Raw genomic sequence first — 17883 nt, 5'->3', positions numbered from 1 at the left:
CTAGCCCACTTTGCATGCAGTAATGCAATAGTGGCTAAAGATCATGTCAACAGCCTGGGGGTGAAGGTTTCCTTCCCATGGACCTAGTATATATCTCAAACACACAGCCTGGCAGTGGCTACTCGAGCTGGTGCTAGAATAAGAATTAGCTCCTTAAGAGTGAGTTCAAACTCACTAAAATCCTGGTCCCACCTCAGCATACATAATATTTGATCATTTCAGTGCCTGCGTGTGTTGGGAGGGAAGAATAATGGGCTTTGTAATAACATAGTGTAATTCTTACACCTTCCTCTGAAGCATCTGGCACTGACCACTGTTGAAGACAGGATACTGGACTAGCTGGACCCCAGATCCAATCCACTTTGGCAATTCCTATGTTCCTTTTGCATATTAGTGGATATTTATACTTAAGTAAGTCATATATTAACTATAATTTACTAATTTTATGTGTGAAGATTTTGATTAACAGAAGATATACTTCTTTCATCTTTTCGCTTGGTCTCATCTGGCTCAATAACAGTTCAACTTTTAAGATCATAAATGCTGGCAAAGGCTCCTGTCTTAGCATCTGTCACAGAGTGAGCAATCTGTAAGGCCCATGTACTGGACATCAGTTACTAATGCTGTACTGGATTTGTGGAGGTGAGTGAACAGTTAAAGTCTGTTCTTACAAACAGTTCTCGCTAATTCAACATTTCCTGGCTCTTTTCAGTTTATTGTAACCTGAATATTGAAAAGTCTGGGGTTGGGGATTGTTTTATTTCCTTGCGACTATGTGTTAGGAAACAAAAGAAAAATAATCTTTCATGCACATTTCTAAAAGGCAGATCATTTACCAAAATGACCACACCAGTTCTTTCTCAAGTGAACACATAATTTGGAAATATTTTCAAAAGCCTGTTGTTTACCTGAGAGATCAGAATATCCCATATGAAGTAAAATAAGGCTTATGAATCTATTAAAATGTGCATACTATATATTTAATGGGCAGGAAAAGTACATTTGCATTTCAACAGATGCTGTTCTTCTTATGAATCCATATTTTTCCTATTATTCCACAATTGTTCTCAAAACTCATATTAGGAAATAATGATCCTTCAGTAACAGTGCTTTTCCTCTATAGCTTCCAAAGCACGTTACAAAGGTGGAGAAATAACATTTTCCACATCTGTAAAATGGGGATACTGAGGCACAAAGTTGCAGTTACTTAGCCAAGGTCATACACTGAGAGAGTGGGAGAGCACAAACAGAATTCATGTGTTTTTATTCCTAGTCCAGCACCCTGTCTGTTAGATTATGGTGCCTATAAATAATAAACTGGAAAGGTGTCAAGCATGTGGCATCCTTGAGAAAGTCCATGGGGGAAAGCGTGTTGACCTTGCATAACAGCCAGTTGCTGTTTTACTTATTCCAAGCATCCAAATCCAACCACAAATCATTTTTTTTAAATATACAACTTTGGCTCAAGAGCATCATGCACCCACTGCAAGAATTGATGCAATCTGTCTGAAATCTTGCAAAGGGTTGTGTTAATAGTTTGTAATCCTAGGACTTCCCATTAATACACATGACTGACATCGGTTATCATGTGATAACCATGCCATTACTATGTGTTGTAACAGCTCATTTCTCAAACTCTAAGGTCTGCCAATCGGTACCAGGTTATTTAAGGTCATGCTACCAACCCATACATTAACACACAGAAATGCTCCCTTCTTTTGGACAATATTTTCTTTTAGTCCCACCTGATTTATATCTGACCATTTCAAATGAGCTGCTGATTGCTAAATAACTGAATCATAGTTCTATGAATTCATTTTAATACTTCAGTCACAGAACAATACTACAGCTTTCAGAGTGCACTTTTATTAGCTGATCATACATAGAGGGCATAACCCTGTTTCTAGCAGCTCCTGAAAGCTGTTTCCCTTATTAACCCTTCCTTGGGTGTCACATACAGTCAGCAACACTAAACTTTATGTTCTTTAAGAGTCCATGCTTAACATGTGCACATTCAATGGATAAAGCAACATCAGTTAGAAATTTAGTGAAGAAATAGTCTGAAACTCCTAACAGACTGAATGATATATTGAACAGCAACACTTCCAACTATTTGGAACGGCTCATTAGGTGATCTTTCTATGCTCTCATCTTTGTAAGGGGCAGCCACATTCCAGCTCTTCCTAAATAATAATTATAGCATTCATTGAAAAGCAAGAACTTGCTCTTGTCTTGATAATAGCATTTAATCAATTTTAATAGCATCTGAATGCCACTGTGCATTCTACTTCTATTATTCATCTTTTTATCTTTAAGCAAAAACCTGGGCAGTGCATGTTGTATAATTTCCTGTATTCAGCAGACATCCCAATTTCTGAAGGGCATGATTTAATACTGCATGGACATCTCTTCCTTCTGCCTGCATGGGACTTTATAGGAAATAAAGAATTAATTTATTTAACTGTCTGCATATTTTTTAATGTATGTAATTACAATAGGTGCCTATTGTTTAAATATATTGAGCTAACTCTTCCTCTCAGTTACCTCAGTGCAACACCATTATACTCAGTGGGGCTGTATTATTATCAGAGGATTGAATTTGATCTAATGGTCACAGAGACTTGGCCAGACTCTCAGCTGATGTATATCAGCCATCACTAGAGCTATGGCAAAATATAGTAGCTGAGGATCTGGCCTTTTGAATTTAAATGGAATTTTTCTAAGAGTATTTATATTATCTAAACCAAGGTTCTTCAGCTCTTCCTGTACTTGTGTGCTCTAGTCTAAACCCAAGAACAAATTACTACTTAAAAATGCATTTCAGTAAGCTTTACAGTTTACCATCATGAAAATAGTGAGCATGTGGTATGAGGTTGTTCTTGGCAGCATAGACAGCATTTTAATGGACATTAACCATGTTGAGAGCCAGAGTGTAATAGTTTACTATTTAATAATAAAGGAACATACAGAAGGAATACTGTACTGAAACTCTTTGATGCAAGAATATTGATATGCATAAGTTCAAGTGTATCTTAACATTTTTATTCTCGTTACATCAGGTTGTATGAGATACATTTGCACCAAACCTTTGTGCCTCACGGTTTGTTTTGTAGCCATCAAACTACTTTCACTTAAAAGCCTGCAGGAAGGATGCAAACAACGATCCTCCAAAATGTGCACAGATTTTTAATATACTTTCAATCAACTCTGAAAAGTGACAATGCAAAAAAAGAAAAAAAAACATTCTGAGGCTCCATGTTTATTGTCTCTGAGTGATTTTCATAATAAGGGCCCAACTCTGCAAACATTTATGCAGATGTATAACTTTAGTCACATATTTAGTAACAATGAGTTGGGTGGGACTTCTTGTAAGAAGTGTATTAGTATTTGCAGGATCAGTGCTTAAAAATGCTCCATTTACAATAATAATAATTAAAAAATTTCTAATTGGCATCCCAGCAGATTCAACCTGTGTTCTGAATACCAAGGTAGGATCTTTCCATCTTACACATTATCACAAGTACTAAAGGTTCTGGAGGCCAAATTAATTCCTTAAGTACACCCACACAACACCATTATCTTTAGGATATGCCTTCAATGACCCCCGTGCAAACCTGTTGCTTTCAGTGGGTTTGTGCAGATGTAGCTGATTGGAACTTAGTAAACAACTCTGTTTGTTGCCCAGGATTGAATGGAATCTGTACGTGTGTTGGCTCTACAGGGAGAGCAGGAGTGAAAGATAATAAACATTCTGACTACCATCAGTAGATATGACTCTGAATATACACAAGGGATCTGTTGCGTAAGAAGGTGCCACTTTTGCACACCATTTTCCAGAGTACAGCTGTGGCTTAAGATCCATAGATCTGGACTAAAAATAATACATCATGGGATCAGCCAGGGATCTCCAGCTACTTCTTAAAAAGTAATTTAGCCTCCCAATATTCCTGCGAGATGGCCACTGTGATAGACACGTAGCTGCTCTGTAGTAATTTATGAATAGTGTGTGTTGTCCTGGTTATTGGGGAATGTTCACTGCATGTATATGTTGGTTTAGTACTAGAGGGTTTGTCAGGAAAAACGAGCAAGAAGGAAAATAATGACAAAATACGCCACCCCTCAGTAAAAACTATGGGGGTGATACAAGTCAGTGCTAGACAAGAAAAGACATGGAAATCCAAGAAGATCAAAAGGACTATTGCAGTTTACAAAATGACTCTCGAGAGAGAGCAGGAGATAATTGTTAAACATGTTCAGAGAAAACCTGACTGACACAGACCCCCACTGGGATGTCTAAAGAAGATAATCCTGCCTAGGATATTATCAGGGAAAGGTAGGCCTTAGGTAAGAGAGACATGCCTGTAGGTTATTTGTTGTTTTAAAAACCTTTTCCTCTTATGCTTTGCTCCTACTGTGAGAATAAACAATACTTTGATTTTAAGAAAGGTGTCTGCACTCTATATACACCACTGATCACAGACTCCCACAGACACAGAACTGCAGGTGCCAAACTCAATTGTTCCTGCTGGATAAACACAGTTGACACAAGGGTACTGTCTAAGGGTGGGAGAGCTGCAGAATTCCATTCTGGGAGAGGTAAAGGCACAAAGCCTGTCAGCTGAGGGGGTCCATTCAAAGAGACCAGAAAGGCGAAAGAAGTGCAGCTAGGCCTGTGACTGTGACAGACAGATATTATTAGACTAATTTACAAATGAGTAAACTAAAGCATAAAGAAATTAATCGATTTCTCCCCTCCGCCCTCTTCCAAAAGGTTCTGAGCAAGTAAGTGGCAGTCAGGATTAACATGCAGAAGTCCTGACTTTCAGTCCCCTGTTCTAACCAATATTATTCCTTCAGTAACTGCAACTCAACCTCTAACCATTATAATTAAAATCATATACTGACATTTGGGCTTTGAGTTACAAAATAAAATTTTTAGTTCTATTTGAAGCGCCTAATCAGTAAACAAGAGCTCCCTTAAATCCTCAATGTATTTAGCCCTCCCTCCTTCTATGGAGCCGCCTTTTCCTTTAAGCCTCAGTAAATTGTTTCCCAGCATATAAAACAGAAAGAGTTTTACAATACCATATACTAATGTTTACTGTTGCGTATCATGCATATAAAAATGGTTTTAATGTGTAACTATTTAATTCCTTTTGGCAAGATAAATTTGTGGTGATAGAGATATTTTGTAAATAATATACTTATTCAGCACTTGATTCAGAATAGATTATAAAAGAAAATGGCATGTGAAGTAAACTTGTTTGTGCTGTACGGTAAGGTGTGCTGAGTGTAATAGATTTTTTTAATTCTGAATTTAAAGGTGAATTCAAAGACTTTTTACTTGAGTTCAGTGTTCTGTGTTTCTTGCACAGTAGCAAATGACAATTGCATGTCCTGCATGTCATTAGGTGTTTGTGAGGTCCTTAGGTGTTACATGGGGGAAGTGATTTCAACTTTTTTTTTTATTATTTTATAAATTGCATGGATTTGTCATATAAATTGCATGGATTTGTCATATAAATCTACAATTATATTCTGTTAGTTTGGGATCTCCTACAGTTTCTACAATATACCTTTACCTTTAAATAAATTGATTACTATCATGTTGTTATGTATTTGCAGAACTTAATGCCCAAAGACTCAAGAAGGATTGAGGCTCCATTACACATTTGAAAACATGGTCCCTTCCCTGACAAGCATATAATCTAAACTAAAGCCATGTCTATGCTAGGCATGTTTTACATATATACTATTACTGGCAAAGCACTCCTAGTGTGGATGTAGTTACACTGACAAAGCTGTGCTTTGTAGCAGGATAGCAAAATGACTCCACCATGACTGAAACTAGCTATTCTGTTAAAAGCACAATTTTACTGATATAACTGTATCAGGGTTTCTCTCAGCTTGGTTATGTCAGTCAGGGATCGTCCCACATAGCTATGCCAACAGGAGTCTGTAGTGTAAACTAGCCTGATGCAACAAACAGGTGGTACCCTCATTCACCCCCTCCAATTGTTTTGTAACAGTGGGAGGAATGCATATTAGCTATATAACAATTAGCATATTTCAAGTCAGAAGAAGTTTTTAAAAAATAAACCAGAAATTAGTTATATCAGTAATCCTTGCTGGTCATCGACCCAGCCATTCTCAATTGTCAATTGATCATAAGAATCCTGCTAGAAGTGAGTTTTGTGGAGGGATTTGAAGAAACACAGGGTAGTAGCCCTATTGATTCATTTGGGGAAGGTGTTCCATGCATAAAGGGTGGCATGGAAAAGAGAACAAAGATGCTTGTGGGAGACATGGGCAAGCGGATGATGGAGGCCAGCACTGCTGGTGGAATAGAAGGCAATGCAATAGGATCCAGATTTTTGGTAAATAGAGGGTGGGCTAAATTGTGAGAGCCTTAATTGTAAGGACAAGAAATTTGTATCTGATCAGTGGAGAAGGAGAAGCAGGGTGATATGGTCATTACAATGGGTCAGGAACGCAATCTTACCGACTGTGTTTTGATTGGACCTGAGGATGGCAAGATGGGTGTCAGGAAGGCCACAGGAGGACTTGTAGTGGTGAAGACTGGTGATGATAAAGGTGGATTGTGATCCACTAACTGTAATGGAAACCCTCATATATAAGAGTAGAGTTTCGCTCTAGGGTCCTGAAACCCACATGCACAAACAACTGAAAGTGGAATAAATGTGCCGTGGAGACTTTTGTCCTACCAGGATATTATCATCCCCCGCACAGTTAATCAGGGGGATGATAATATCCTGATTAACTGTGAGAGACAGACATTAGATTACATGTAAATCTGTCCATGCTATCCAAAATAGGCATGATTTGACAGGAAGTTTTATCCCACTGTTCCAGTTATTCTAATATACTTGTCTGAAACAAGTATATCTGGAGGAAATTTAGCAAGTGTAAGTGTTCCAGAATTTTCCGCTCTAAACAACATATACATGAGCCTCCTCAGAGGCATATTGATCAGAAAGCTACGTAATTCCATGTGATTTTTTACAAAACTTTCAGCTAAGCTCCAGATGCATAAACCAGCACCTCGAAACATTTTGCAGATTTGGGAGCAGATTTGCAGGACTTGGTGTGTGTGAACCAATGAATGGAGTACATTGATTCACAGATGTAGTTTTTCCATCTGTGACATGGTGATCTTCATCTAATAAGCAATCCAAGCTGTGAATGTTTCAGAATAAAACTGAATAGAAATCATTTATACAAAATATGTTAGATATTGAAAAAAATGATTGTATCTATTTTAGATCAGTAAATTATACAGTTAGGGCTGTGGAATTTTTGTTGTTGTTGCTTGCTATTGTCAGTAAAAGGGTGGTGTGGGTAGCAAGCTTTATGCACTATACACATATGTATAATTAGATGTGGCAGAATTTGATTTTTTTATAATTTCAACAGCTAATATTCATGTTCATTTTAACTATTTTTTTTTAGTTTTTACTGATTTTTTTCAATGTTCATAGTTGAGGGAAATTATGGGGGATCAGATACTTGGGGGGGGTTGGACAATAACTATTTAATGACAGGTATCAGAGGGGTAGCCGTGTTAGTCTGAATCTGTAAAAAGCGACAGAGGGTCCTGACAGATGCAAGTCTGAAGAAGTGAGGTTCTTACCCACGAAAGCTTATGCTCCCAATACTTCTGTTAGTCTTAAAGGTGCCACAGGACCCTCTGTCGCTATTTAATGACCGTAGACACTGAGATCCAAAAAAATTAAAACTTTATAACTTAAAACACAAATTGTCAACATCACTGTCAAAATATACAAAGTAAATATCCCTAAATCAAATTATAATAAGTTCTTAAGTAGCATTTTTCTTACTTTGCCTATCTGTAAATTTTGACTATTATTGTCAGTTTGTGTGTATATGGTGAAATTGACATTTACCAATAAAAATCTAGTTCTTCCAAGCCTATGTATAATCTTGCAGGGACATGCTAAATCTTGTAGGGACATTCTGTTTATATTCACTTTGTACATTTGTATTTACTCTAATACAGATCTGAAAGACAGTACAAATAGCCAGCAGTCACGTGGCTGTTAATCAGATTCTTCCTTTGTGACATGACATCTAATCAGATCATTAATCAGCACAGTAGATTTCATAACACAGTGTATTGCAGTGACTGGACTGTCAGCATCCAGATACAGCCACACACACTGTTTGACTGAATGCCTCTGTTTTAAATTTATGCAGGAAGGGTCTGAGCAAGAGAACTGTAGCTTGGTGTAATTTTATCCTGTGTGAGAATAAGCTTGCAAAAACACAATCTCAGAATAACACAGCCTTCAGGAATGCAGCAGCATTTATCAGTCAGGTGCACTGCAGTATGCCAGTCTTGGAAAGGGTTAACAGTTTGGAAAGCTATCATTTTCAAATTGAAATACATCTTCTGAGATCTGGAGCACCTCTGAATGAGCATGCTGCTTAAAAAAGGCCCTGGACTATAGATTTACAAATTCCCCCCAAGTCCTATCTCTACTACTTTCTTTGGATTCCAGTGCAAGGGTCTCTTCCATGGCTTCAGAAAGGAGATGGGGCAGGATTTGCCCCATAGTTCAGATATAAACCTACTTTTATGAGTTTTTTTTTTTTTTTAAACAAAGAGCACAAAATCTAACCATTCTAAAGTCTCGTCTGGACTACAGTTACAACTACGTTAGGAAACCCAGTTACCACCTGTTTGTGTCCTAATCATGTTAAAACAAGATCAAAGCATGTTATAACCATATTAAGAGAACCAGGCTACTTATCATGACTTAGTCTGGCCTTCAGTGGCAAAACCATCCCATTTTTTAAACATAGTTAGGACAAAACCATGCTGTAACTTGATCCTCTAACATGGCTGTCATTGTACGGAGACAAGGCCTAAATGGATGTAAGTACTACTAAGACAAGATGGGTGAGGTTATATCATTTATTGAACCAACTTCTGGTGGTAAGAGAGACATGCTTTCAAGCTTACACAGAGCTCTTCTTCAGACCTGAAGTTGGTCCAATAAAAGATATTACCTCACCCACCCTGCCTTGCTAATATCCTGGGACCAAGATGGCTACCACAACACTGTATATAACAATGTAATGGATTGCTGTAAGAAGTGTAAAGCTCTTTGAAAGCCACTTGCCTTCCCTCCCTGCTCCCTAGAGGACTCTAGTACAGCTGGCCACAACAGCTAGAGGAAGCCCATGTGTACAGAGACATAGAATCAGAAAGCAGCCCACCAGCCCCAAGATTCACTTCTCTGCTTTTGAGACATTCAGCTCAGTTGTAAAAACACACCAAGCCTGTCCTGTGGATCCACCAATGGGCACTCCCCAGGCACGAGCAACATCTAACTCTCTGCTGAGTAGAGCTAAGCCACCAGGGGAGGGAGATGCCCAGCAGGTAAGGGAGGGGACAAAAAAGGATTTAAAAATGAAAAATCTTAGTTTAAAAAAAGACCAGAGAGGTAATGAAATCATGGGAGAGAAAGTAGTAATGATGAAGAAGCAGGAGTGGGTAGGAGGCCCGGCCACCAATCCATTATAAGGGTACTTCCACTGGTTTATGAGAGGCAGTTGTTTGCCTTTGTCTGCTCATAAATTTATTTAAAATAAAGAATATATCCTAGTATAGGCCATGGTGTATGGGTTTTTTTCTAATAAAATTAAATTTTGAAAAAAACAAAAGGAATCTTAAGCTGCTGACATGTAAAACTCAACAAAGGAGCTGCAAACCTTTTCCTGTTATTAAATAAACGGAAAGTAAATATTACAAATTGGACATATTTCATAAGAGGATGTTTTTTTAAGGCAATATACTTTTGGCAGCAAATTAATTTCTTTGCTTTATTTCAGTTTTAAAAATGTGATGATTTAGGGATTTATCCTGATCTGGTTATTATTCTGTCCTTTAGAAAGTTAAGACGCATGATCCCAGAGCAATATTTAGGATAAATCTTAAATCCACACATATTTCAGAATATATGGACCCTGATTCAGGAGTCCCATTGAAGTCACCAGAATTATTCATGTGCTTAAAGTTTAAGTGCCTTGATGAATCAAGCCATGATGAGATTATGTGGGGTAACATCCACTTGTCATCTTGTATGGTGAAAACACACAGACAAGCTTTATAATTAAAAAAAAAAAGTCCTTATTCTGACCCTCTATAATAAACCAGGCAAAAGGCAAGGGGGCAAATTCAGCCCTGGAGTAAGTGAGTACAACTTCAGTGGGAGTTATGGCCACTATGCCAGGGCTGAATTTGGTCCCAGCAGCTCAGTCTTACAATGCTCAGGTGCATATCATCCTCTGATGTCTATTTTACCTTTACATTTAAGAAAACGGCAAATGCCAAGCAAACCAGAAGGGGAACAGTAATTGAAAATGAAGTTTTCAGTTCTAGGTCAAGCCTATGACTGCAGCCCAGGATGGACTGTAATCTGAAATCATTACTACACTTCAAATCTTTGGAATTGGCCAGTATCTGAAGTAAGTTGGTGGCCTCAGTCCAGTTCTGAGATGTCCCTATGATGGGGTATACCAGCCCCGCATTGGTGAGGCAAGGGTTAAAGAGCTGCTGTGGGCCCAAGAGGCCATACCCTCTCGCCTCTGCTAGGCATGCTCGCAGTGAAGGGAGCATTTAAAAGGGAAGGACTCCACTCAGTCTGGACTGACTGAGGAGAGCAGTCATATGCAGCTGCCGCCTGCTGGGAAGTCGCCAGGACCGAGGCTCATACCCAAGCCTCCTCATTTTCAAGCCTCAGTAATTTTCAATTACTGCTGGAAGCCTGTCGAGCGGGAGCTAAGGGTGACAACTCACTGTGACCAGCAGAAGAAACTCTGGAGATGGATCAGAGGGGAACACGGGAGGGACCCCAAGTCTAACCAAGGATGACATTGGAGGGACTGGAACAAGGATAGGAAGTAACCCAGGGAGTGCGCTTGGGGGTATCGGGCCCTGAGACCTGTGCAAGGGTTACTGTTTCGAAGAGCCCTGGGTCGAAACCCAGTGGAGTAGGGTGCACCCAGGTTCCCTTATCCCCCCTTCACCAGTAAGCGACACTACCCCCAAACTATAGCCACTAGGCCAAACATCCTTTAGACTCTTGAAGTGGGCAGCATTATCCTGAATCATAGCTGCTGAGCAAGGCATCCTCTGGACTTTCACCGGGGGGCCACACTACCCTGAACTGTAAATGCCAGGTAAATTGACCCTTGGACTCTTGCCATTAGGCGGTACTGCCTGCCTGGAGCACACAGCCAACCTCCAACAGTCCCAATCACAAAAACATCACCACAGAGGACATTAATTGTTACCCAGGTTACCAGTATCACCAGATAGGCCTAGGATTTAATGGGAGTATTACTAACTTGTCAAATCCTGATCTATGATGAGGCAAATCAGCAGTTTTGGAGAAACTTTGCTGCCAGAGAGGTCAGATTAGATGATCACAATGATCCCTTCTTGTCTTGGAATCTATTAATCTATGCCTGTTCTGCAGATAAATAGAAGATCTGTCACCTTTCATGAGCTCTAAATACATTATTTTGGCAGGAGACAGGAACATGCTTTAAAAGGGAGTGTAAATGTTGTAATTTTCACTCCCCTTAAGGCCCCCTTGCACTGCTAGAACAATGAAAAGGGGCCTCCGTGGAAATGAGAATCAGACCCAGAAACTTGTGCATGCAGGCCCAATTTTAGAATTGTGAGTGCAAAAGCATGTGTGCTCAATTACCATGATTACATGCTTGCTAGCATAATTGTTCTTCCCATTACCAATCAAACAGTCAAATGACCAGCCAAATGTTACACACCAATATTAGAAGCTAGCTGCGATGACTGAAGTATGTGCTTAACCATTGTGCATGAGAGTTCTAAAAATGTGTGCCAGAGTTGTGGAAATGTGCTCATTGAAATGAATGCAAACAGAACTATATTTGGAAAAATTAGAGGCCAAACTGAAGCCATTTGGTAAATTTAGCATCAAAACTATAATTTCCAATTTCCCACTATTTTTTTCTTGCTCTTTAATACTGTACGTGTGTCACCTGATGGAGAACCATAAGAAGTGTGTATATAATCAGTAAGTTAGTATTAGGCAGTGGCTCTCAACCTTTCCAGACTACTGTATCCCTTTCAGGAGTTTGATTTGTCTTGCGTACCCCTAAGTTTCACCTCACTTAAAGTACTTGCTTACAAAATCAAACATAAAAATACAGAAGTGACATAGCACATACTTACTGAAAAATTGCTTACTTTCTTATTTTTACCATATAATTATAAAATAAATCCATTGGAATATAAATATTGCACTTACATTTCAGTGTATAATATATAGAGCAGTATAAACAAGTCATTGTCTATATGAAATTTTAGTTTGTATTGACTTTGCTAGTGCTTTTTATGTAGTCTGTTGTAAAACTAGGCAAATATCTAGATGAGTTGATGTACCCCCTGAAAGACCTCTGTGTACCTCCCAGGGGTATGCGTACCCCTGGTTGAGAACCACTGATATTAGGTACTTGAAGAGTCTGTCGGTCAAAAAGTTTCCTTTTATGATGCCAAATTATAATAAAAATTGAGTTATTTTTTGGCTGTGTCGAATCATGTACAATTTTACACCAAAAGCCTGACCATCCCATTCGTGAAAAAGCAACCCAGTAAGCTGAAAAATTGTGTTTACTTTTTTCAATAGACTATTGTTCTACATGCTCTGCAGGAGACTGCTGTGTTCTTTTAAGGTGTTACGGCTGAAATTTGCTGAAATGTGGACATCTAGTGGATGCAACTAATTATCACAATCTCCCTTGTTGTAGGATAAAAAAATTACATGGAAATGTATGGGTTGCCTTGCTGGTGACCTGGGTTTGATTGTTGGTCCTGGCCTCCTACTCACTGGACCAGCAGCAAATTGGATGATTGAAGGCAACACATTCTATTTGGGGGACTAATGAAGGAGAAACACTAAATGATCTACAAAGGGATGAGTTTACTCCTCTGTCAAAAAGAGAGTGGTTCTGACACTGGGCCTCTAGTGCAGGCCATCCTCTGCGGTGCCAAGTGCCCTCAACTCCTTTTGATGTAAAAGGACTTGAAGTCATTTAGAAACTTGTGGGATTGGGCCTTAAGTGTGTTTGAATGAAGAGAAGGGGAATAGGAACTCAGTGCTCTAACCGGGATACTGGAATGCATGAAAATTAAATCTTACACATTTGTATAATGTATAAGGCTATGTAATGTAGATGGATGGCTAGTGTATAGGATGAAAACATAATTGTGTATGCATCATAGTGGTTATGTTAATATGGGATGCCAATGAGAGTTCTGCATGTAGATGATCCTTAAGAGTTCCTCACCTATGTGCTTGCAATATTTGGGAACACAAGGCTATTGCCAAGTCTGAAATAAATTCTGTAATTACACATTCATTTTTGATACACGCTATTCTAATACTATTCACCTCACGTTCCTTCATTTTTGAGGACTCCAGGATTTCTCATATTGTGGGATTTCTCACAAGGTTGACACTTGGCCGATATATGACTGGCTTCTCTCCTTGTTGTTTTTTTTCTCTTGTGAAAACCAGTTGAAACTAAGCAGCAGCCAACTTTGATTTATGTCTTTAATAAACTAAATTCAGATACCACATATTAATAAAAGTTAAAAGTATTCCCTAGATGTTTTTTAAAAGTTTCCAAAAACAGTCCCATATCTCAGTCAAAGTTAATGTAACCAGAATTTCCATGGGAATTTCTGTCAGTTCAGGGTAGTTGGAACTGGCTAATGTAAATAACCACAACCCCGCCTCCACCCACTGACTATTATTGCCTGATAACAGAGGGCTGAGTTTTTATTTTGAAAAGGTGTGTTAAAGAAATATGACATTTTGGTGTGGACTACAGCTAGTATTTGATAAGAGAACTTTGTGAGATGAGTTTGTGGAATCTAGAGATGAAACTAAACTTCAATTTGTTATTAAACTAAATGTTGTGGAATCTTAGAAGTTTTTCTTTTGTATGCAATCCAAAATGAACTAAAAGCTCTACTGGAATACATTGTTAGCGTATAATGTTATGACTCACATCCTTGAGAAAAAGGAAATGCTACATGTGCAAATAGTTTTACAGAAGTTTATACCAGGCTGAGTTTCTATTCCTTCTAATAAGTCCTAAGAATGTGAAATAGATACCAAAGGGTATATGATTCTCCTGGCTTAAAGGTAACTTGTAGCAGAGTTGCAAGTGGGAATTCTGAAGCCAATGGGTATCTTTGATATATGCTTATTTTTATATTACTACAGATATGCAAAACCCACAAAAAACAAAACAAAAATGCAGAAATTGGGCTTGCTTTTGGCTTAATTGGCTTGAGTTGCTTGTTGGCTAGTTTTGGGCTTGTAGGGCTTGTAACTTGTTGCTTCTTTTTTTTTTTTTTTTCATTGGCTCCTAGCAAGGGAGGGCATGCGGGGGGAGGAGGGGAGAGAGTCAGGGATGCACAGTGGGCCCACCACAGTCCCAGACTGCACACCAGGATGATCTAGTCACAGAGTGTTGGGGTTCTTAGGGATTGACTTGTTTTGAAATGGGATTAGCTTGATTTTTGGCTTATTGTGAAAGTCTGGGTGCTTATTTACCATGTGAAAGTTGGCAACTGTATATGGCTACCCAGAATGCTGTAGTTCACAGATGAGGCTGATGGTTGAGATTGGAGAATGAACTAAAAGGTTTGACATGTTTCTGGGAACAATTGCTTTCTGTGTACTGTGGCAGAAATGAACAAAGTATTTTTTGGTTTTAGCCTATCTGATAAGTGAATCAATGGTCATAGTAGCTTACCTGAACTCTGTGCAGAAGGATATGTAAAGTGGCTCTCCACAGAAAGCAGCAGTTGTATAGCAAATGTAACTGGATGAGATTTTTGTTTGGTTTTATCCACAAATTATTTCTCTGAAAAAGGCAACTGGTCAATAAATACTGTTCCAGCTCTTTAGACACAGGCCGGCTTGTGCCAGCCCTTTCGGTGTTATTGCAACAGCGCTGATCATCAGCCACGTCACACGTGGGCATTAGGCTAGGAGCGGCGTTACCCCACAATGCCACCACGCCTTCCCTACGCGAGCGCGGGTCTGGCGGCCTCGGGCGGGGTTTCAGGCACAGACCCGCACGCGGTGGTGACCGCCAGGGGGCACCCCCCGCTCACAGCCAGGCTCTGTGGGAGCGGGGCAGAAGGGGGGCGAGGGATGTGGGGTCCCACCATAGCCCGCCCCGCCGTGAGATGGGGAGATAAGAGCCCTTCCCCTAAACTATGGGGCGGACCGACGAAGACCCCCCCCTCACTTGGCAGCGCCCGGCCCGCTGGGCGCGGCCCTTTTGTAATTTGGGGGCGGTCTACCGGCCTGCCCTTCATCTTCCTCCAGTCCCAAAGCCAGCCAAGTGCGCATGCGCGGAAGCTAAGTCTAACTACTTCTAGGCTCGGCTCCCCGCTCCCCAACGCATATGCGCGCGAGAAGAAGCCGGCGCCCGAGAGAGGCTGGTCTTAAGTCTAAGAGGTCGCGTGGCTCCCTCGCGCCGCTAGCCGGTTTGTTTTGCGACGCAGTCGCTGTTTTACGGCCCCGTGGTTGATATGGTAACGGAAGGGCACCTAGTCTGGAAGAACCGGCTATTGTGGCGTCTGGGGCCCTCACTGGGCAGCCCGTGACACGGCTCAGCCTCAGGCACTGGCATAGGGGCGCCGGCGAGAGTCGCCCCGCGCCTCAGAATAGGTGCGTGGCCTATACGCGTGGCGTACACCGGGCTAGAACATCACGCCTCGGGCCTCCCTTGGTCGCGCCCCGCTCGGGGGGGAAGCCCCCGCCCCTCCGCTGTGCCCCGCTCCGTGGAGAGGAGACCCCTGCCAGGGCCTGCTGATGATGCCTGCATGCGCAGCATGGTGATGCTGCCGACGTCCCAGTGAAATAGTGACTGGACCTTGCACTGACATGGCCTGTCCCCTCTGCCTTCGTTATTTGCGTGCTGCCGTAAACAGACCCTGTGATAAGTGGGGGAAGGCAATGCCTGATTCCCACAGCCCGGCACAGGGTGTTGCTGCTTACAGCTGTGCAAGCAAAGATGTTAAAAGTCTGGTGGGAGTGGAGAAGTCTGACCTGGTTGTGATTTTACATCCACTTTGCACAGGCCTAAGTTATACAGGGTGCCCAACAGTAGGGAATAAGTCAGCGTGTGTTACAAATGTTAGCTAGCTGGTTATTTGTTGTACTGGTCTCCCACAGGAAGACTACAGCACTTTAAAAAATGTTTGGCTATGCCTTCCCATCTTTTCGTTCATGTGTGCTATATTGTTGATGGGTTTGTGGCAGTAGGCATATCTTTAATAATAGTCAACATAGAAATGCCCTCCCTATTACCTTGTCTACACTATTGAGATATAGACAACAGCCTCTGATTTGCCACCAATGACACTGTTGATTGCCCATTTGTCAAATTTTTGAAGAGTACTATACTGCAGTTTCCTACATCACTACTTATGCATGGAAGGAGCTTCCAGTAAAAAAAATCTGCAAAGCACCACATTGTTCTTTTTTAAAGCTCTTTAAAATCCTTCCATCCCATCTTGATGCCTACAAAACACTTAACAATAGTTAGGCAATATACTGGGACTGTTGCTCATTGTAATGCCTTACTGTTACCTTGTGCTACCCTGTCTGTCATATCCATCTGTTGTCTCTCCTCTTAAACTTAGATTGTAAACTCTTTTAGACAGGGACTGTTTCTTTGCTATATGTTTGTACAATGGCTAACACAATGGGACCCTAGCCTTTAGGTCCAACTGCAATATGAAATATGAGAATAACTTGTTAAAGAAATATTTCTTGGTGTATAGTGTACTGATTAGAGAATGGGAGTTGGGAGACCTTGGTTTTATTGGTGATTTGCAATGCAGGGAATGATGTCCAGGTATGTAAAATAAACTAGCTTCTAAAATATTAAAAATGTCTTTTTCTGCTCTTTGTCTTTAGCTTATCATTGTTTAGGGAAAGGTTACTATTGGAAAATGGCAGAAGCAGTTTTCCATGCCCCAAGAAGGAAAAGAAGAGTGTTTGAGTCATATGATTCTCCATTCCCTATTCCTGCCTCCCAGGAAGACATCTGTGGAAATGATTTCAAGTTATACCAGGCTGAAATTATTAACAACAATGTAATTGTGAGGAACCCCAAAGATATAGAACAGCTGTATAGCAAGGTAACATTCCATGTTTGAATTCTCGATGTTCAATGCATGCTATTTGTGGTATTGCTAATGTTCTCCATAACCAACATTCTCTAGCATAATTTGATCTGTGTTACATATGAAATTTATAAGCATTTTAGTCCTAACACGAAAAAATATATTTTAGAGTAAAATGGTAATACAGCATCAGAAGTCACAAAACTAGCAATAAAGATAATTCTTTATTCCTAATGCCCAATGATAAGGTAATAGAATAATAAGGTCAATAGTAATTAGTACTGTATTTGACTGAATATCATGCAATGACTTGCCTGTTCTTGGAACCTCACTTAATCATCAGTATAAAAATAATATGTTCTAAAAATTATTAATAGTGCCTTGATTAAAAAAACTATTGAAGTTTATGCTTATGCAATTGTGTAGGATTAATAAAGAAAACATTTTTTTAATCTCTAAACTCTACATGCCTAATGTTGGATTAATTGTTAGATATTAAGTAACCTTAGATCAGTCAGGAAACTTAAGCTGGTGCAGAATGCAGTGGCCTGGCTATTAAGTGGCCGCACATGTCACTTCGTGATATGCTGTGAATACCTTTTGGTTTCTGAATTGAATTTAAGGTGCTGGGTTTG

At 40.1% G+C, this 17883-nt stretch overlaps 1 protein-coding gene across 6 annotated transcripts in view; it reads left to right on the top strand.

Moving 5' to 3' along the window:
* The first annotated feature begins 315 nt into the window (after nt 1-315).
* Nucleotides 316-17883, top strand: part of TSEN2 (tRNA splicing endonuclease subunit 2) — a 30485-nt gene continuing 12917 nt past the window's right edge. For 2 of the 6 annotated variants that reach the window (XM_042849579.2, XM_042849575.2), the window contains exons 1-2: nt 15194-15601; nt 17040-17263. In XM_042849579.2, the coding sequence (XP_042705513.2) occupies nt 15520-15601; nt 17040-17263 (306 nt within the window). In that variant the 5' untranslated portion in view covers nt 15194-15519. Of the gene's footprint in view, nt 643-15139; nt 15786-17039; nt 17264-17883 lie in introns of those variants that run through there. The other 4 variants (XM_065553107.1, XM_042849576.2, XM_065553106.1 and 1 more) reach the window with 3 other exon arrangements.

This window comes from Chrysemys picta, chromosome 7 (assembly GCF_011386835.1).
Source record: "Chrysemys picta bellii isolate R12L10 chromosome 7, ASM1138683v2, whole genome shotgun sequence".
NCBI classification, from domain to species: domain Eukaryota; kingdom Metazoa; phylum Chordata; order Testudines; family Emydidae; genus Chrysemys; species Chrysemys picta.
The sequence above is the reverse complement of the archived record's forward strand: the minus strand, read 5'-3'. Positions and strand labels throughout refer to the sequence as shown.